This window comes from Scomber japonicus, unplaced genomic scaffold (genome assembly GCF_027409825.1).
Source record: "Scomber japonicus isolate fScoJap1 unplaced genomic scaffold, fScoJap1.pri scaffold_619, whole genome shotgun sequence".
NCBI lineage: Eukaryota > Metazoa > Chordata > Actinopteri > Scombriformes > Scombridae > Scomber > Scomber japonicus.
The window spans coordinates 17,501-21,795 of NW_026518669.1; the positions used below are offsets into that span (position 1 = coordinate 17,501).

The 4,295-nt window shown below is 50.7% G+C and overlaps 1 protein-coding gene across 1 annotated transcript in view; it reads right to left on the bottom strand.

Annotated features, from left to right (window-relative positions):
* LOC128354808 (syntaxin-1B) overlaps positions 1 to 3,867 on the bottom strand; it is a gene marked incomplete at both ends in the record, with an annotated part of 17,420 nt that extends 13,553 nt beyond the window's left edge. The window contains one exon of the mRNA XM_053314959.1: positions 3,768 to 3,867. Within this exon, the coding sequence (XP_053170934.1) occupies positions 3,768 to 3,867 (100 nt within the window). The remainder of the gene's footprint in view (positions 1 to 3,767) is intronic.
* Positions 3,868 to 4,295: the final 428 nt, after the last annotated feature.

Below are 4,295 nucleotides of genomic sequence, written 5' to 3' on the forward strand. Positions count from 1 at the left end.
TGACCCGTCTGTTTCCTCCCTTCCTTCCTTCCTTTCCTTCCTTCTTCCTTCCTTCCTTCCTCCCTCCCTCATGTGATGTTGGGTAGATCTGCTCCCTTAGAGTCGACCCACCCCTTTCCTTCCTTCCTTCCTTCCTTCTTTCCCCCTTTTCTTCCTCCTTCCCTTCCTTCCTTCCTTTCCTTCCTTCCTCCCTCCCTCATGTGATGTTGGGTAGATCTGTTCCCTTAGAATCGACCCTTCCCTTTCCTTCCTTCCTTCCTTCCTTCCTTCCTTCCTCCTCCCTCATGTGATGTTGGGTAGATCTGCTCCCTTAGAATCGACCCACCCCTTTCCTTCCTTCCTTCCTTCCTTCCTCCCTCCCTCATGTGATGTTGGGTAGATCTGCTCCCTTAGAATCGACCCTTCCCTTTCCTTCCTTCCTTCCTTCCTTCTTTCCTCCCTCCCTCATGTGATGTTGGGTAGATCTGCTCCCTTAGAATCGACCCTTCCCTTTCCTTCCTTCCTTCCTTCCTTCTTTCCTCCCTCCCTCATGTGATGTTGGGTAGATCTGCTCCCTTAGAGTCGACCCTTCCTTCCTTCCTTCCTTCCTTCCCCCTTTTCTTCCTCCTTCCTTCCTTCCTTCCTTCCTTCCCCCTTTTCTTCCTCCTTTCCTTCCTTCTTCCTTCCTTCCTCCCTCCCTCATGTGATGTTGGGTAGATCTGCTCCCTTAGAGTCGACCCACCCCTTTCCTTCCTTCCTTCCTTCCTTCCTTCCTTCCTTCCTTCCTTCCTTCCTCCCTCCCTCATGTGATGTTGGGTAGATCTGCTCCCTTAGAATCGACCCACCCCTTTCCTTCCTTCCTCCCTTCCTTCCTTCCTCCCTCCCTCGTTGGGTAGATCTGCTCCCTTAGAATCGACCCACCCCTTTCCTTCCTTCCTTCCTTCCTGCCTTCCCCCTTTTCTTCCTCCTTCCCTTCCTTCCTTCCTTCCTTCCTCCCTCCCTCATGTGATGTTGGGTAGATCTGCTCCCTTAGAATCGACCCTTCCCTTTCCTTCCTTCCTTCCTTCCTTCCTTCCTTCCTCCCTCCCTCATGTGATGTTGGGTAGATCTGCTCCCTTAGAGTCGACCCACCCCTTTCCTTCCTTCCTTCCTTCCTTCCTTCCTCCTTTCCTTCCTTCCTTCTCTTTCTTTCTTCCTTCCTTCCTTCCTCCCTCATGTGATGTTGGGTAGATCTGCTCCCTTAGAATTGACCCACCCCTTTCCTTCCTTCCTTCCTTCCTTCCTTTCCTTCCTTCTTCTCTCCCTCCTTCTCTTTCTTTCCTCCTGCCTCCCTCCCTCATGTGATGTTGGGTAGATCTGCTCCCTTAGAATCGACCCTTCCCTTTCCTTCCTTCCTTCCTTCCTTCCTTCCTTCCTTCCTTCCTTCCTTCCTTCCTTCCTTCCTTCCTGCCTCCCTCATGTGATGTTGGGTAGATCTGCTCCCTTAGAATCGACCCACCCCTTTCCTTCCTTCCTTCCTTCCTTCCTTCCTCCCTCCCTCATGTGATGTTGGGTAGATCTGCTCCCTTAGAATCGACCCACCCCTTTCCTTCCTTCCTTCCTTCCTTCCTTCCTTCCTTCCTTTCCTTCCTTCCTTCCTTCCTCCCTTCCTCCCTCCCTCATGTGATGTTGGGTAGATCTGCTCCCTTAGAGTCGACCCACCCCTTTCCTTCCTTCCTTCCTTTCCTTCCTTCCCTTCTTCCTTCCTTCCTTCCTCCCTCCCTCATGTGATGTTGGGTAGATCTGTTCCCTTAGAATCGACCCACCCCTTTCCTTCCTTCCTTCCTTCCTTCCTTCCTTCCTTCCTTCCTTCCTTCCTTCCTTCCTTCTTCTCTCCCTCCTTCTCTTTCTTCCTTCCTTCCTCCTTTCCTTCCTCCTTTCCTTCCTCCTTTCCTTCCTTCTTCCTTCCTTCCTCCCTCCCTCATGTGATGTTGGGTAGATCTGCTCCCTTAGAATCGACCCACCCCTTTCCTTCCTTCCTTCCTTCCTTCCTTCCTCCCTCCCTCATGTGATGTTGGGTAGATCTGTTCCTTTAGAATCGACCCACCCCTTTCCTTCCTTCCTTCCTTCCTTCCTTCCTCCCTCCCTCATGTGATGTTGGGTAGATCTGTTCCCTTAGAATCGACCCACCCCCTTTCCGTCCTTTCCTTCCTTCCTTCCTTCCTTCCTTTCCTTCCTTCCTCCCTCCCTCATGTGATGTTGGGTAGATCTGTTCCCTTAGAATCGACCCACCCCTTTCCGTCCTTTCCTTCCTTCCTTCCTTCCTTCCTCCCTCATGTGATGTTGGGTAGATCTGCTCCCTTAGAATCGACCCACCCCTTTCCGTCCTTTCCTTCCTTCCTTCCTTCCTCCCTCCCTCATGTGATGTTGGGTAGATCTGCTCCCTTAGAATCGACCCACCCCTTTCCTTCCTTCCTTCCTTCCTGCCTTCCCCCTTTCCTTCCTTCCTTCCTTCCTTCCTTCCTTCCTTCCTCCCTCCCTCATGTGATGTTGGGTAGATCTGTTCCCTTAGAATCGACCCACCCCTTTCCTTCCTTCCTTCCTTCCTTCCTTTCCTTCCTTTCCTTCCTTCCTTTCCTTCCTTTCCTTCCTTTCCTTCCTTCTTCTCTCCCTCCTTCTCTTTCTTTCTTCCTTCCTTCCTTCCTTCCTTCCTTCCTCCCTCCCTCATGTGATGTTGGGTAGATCTGTTCCCTTAGAATCGACCCACCCCTTTCCTTCCTTCCTTCCTTTCCTCCCTCCCTCCCTCCCTCCCTAGAGTCGACCCTCGGTGAGCTTTGCTGTTCCTGGCAGCTCAGACTTGGCTCCGGGCCTCGGCGCTGACATTGACTCATTACTGCTGAGTCACAGCGCGTCGGCTCACACTCGCTCACTGGAGACGCTTTTTTTTCTCCTTTTCTTTTTTAGTTTTCACTGATCTGTCGGGGCCGAGACCAAGGAGACTGATGACGGACGTTTGGCCAACAGGCTCATCAGCGAGACGTTAACGGGATTAGATTTCAGTGCGAGGTTCAGGGTCGAGTTACTGGCAGAATATTCATCACTTCAAATCTTTATTTAGAGTCTGAAAGTGTCCGAAAACAGCCGAGCGGCAAAACCACAACCTCAAACATCACTCATCTGAACGTATCACTACATCTGGCGTAACCATGGAGATGAATATAAACTAACACTGTAAGACTCCTACCTTCCTTCTTTCCTCCCTCCCTCCGACCCTCAGTGAGCTTTGCTGTTCCTCCTACCTTCCTTCTTTCCTTTCCTCCCTCCCTCCCTCCCTCCCTCCCTAGAGTCGACCCTCAGTGAGCTTTGCTGTTCCTCCTTTCCTTTCCTTTCCTCCCTCCCTCCCTCCCTAGAGTCAGCCTGGTAGTAAGTTAGCCTGCTAGCTAGCTGACTGGTAGTAAGTTAGCCAGCTAGCTAGCGGACTGGTAGTAAGTTAGCCTGCTAGCTAGCTTCCTTCCAAAGTTTTTATGGTTACACCACTTAGACATTTTTGATGAGTCCAGAAATTTGATGCTGGGTCCACAAAAAAAGAATGTGTGAAGTTATTCATACGTTTATTTTCACATTTTAACTCTTTAAATTTAAACTGAACCACATGGAGACTAACCTCACTGACCGTCATCACAACCTCAGAAGGTTATTTGAGGCTTCCTGTTAATAAATGTCCTCATGAGGATATAAAGACAAACACGTGTGTGTGTGTGTGTGTGTGTGTGTGTGTGTGTGTGTGTGTGTGTGTGTGTGAGTCTTACTTTCGTCAGGGTTGGGTGCGGCCAGGATGGCGCTGTGCTGCTTCTTCACCTGCTCCACATCCTCCGACAGCTTTTCTATACAGCCTCTGATCTCCTCAACCTGAGACACACACAGGAAACATCACAATTAGCTCCTCACCAAAATAAAAGCCCCACAGCAGCGAGCGCTGATTTTTAAACACACGTAGACGACGATGGATGAAGCTTCTCCCCGCCGGTGCAGAGCAGCTCAGTCGATGACGATCGGCTGAGGAGGATAATCCACTTTCTGCTGCGGGCTTCAAGGTCTCCGCTCTCCCACAACACACACACACACACACACATGTACACACGCACACACACACACATGTACACACACGCACACACACACGCACACACACGCACGCGCGCACACATACACACACACACACACATGTACACACACACGCACGCAAGCACGAACACTTCCTTTAACCCTCCTGTTGTCCTCGAGTAAAGGAATGAAGGATGTCGTGAGTCATTTTAGTTTAAGACAAAACTGGGTTTAAG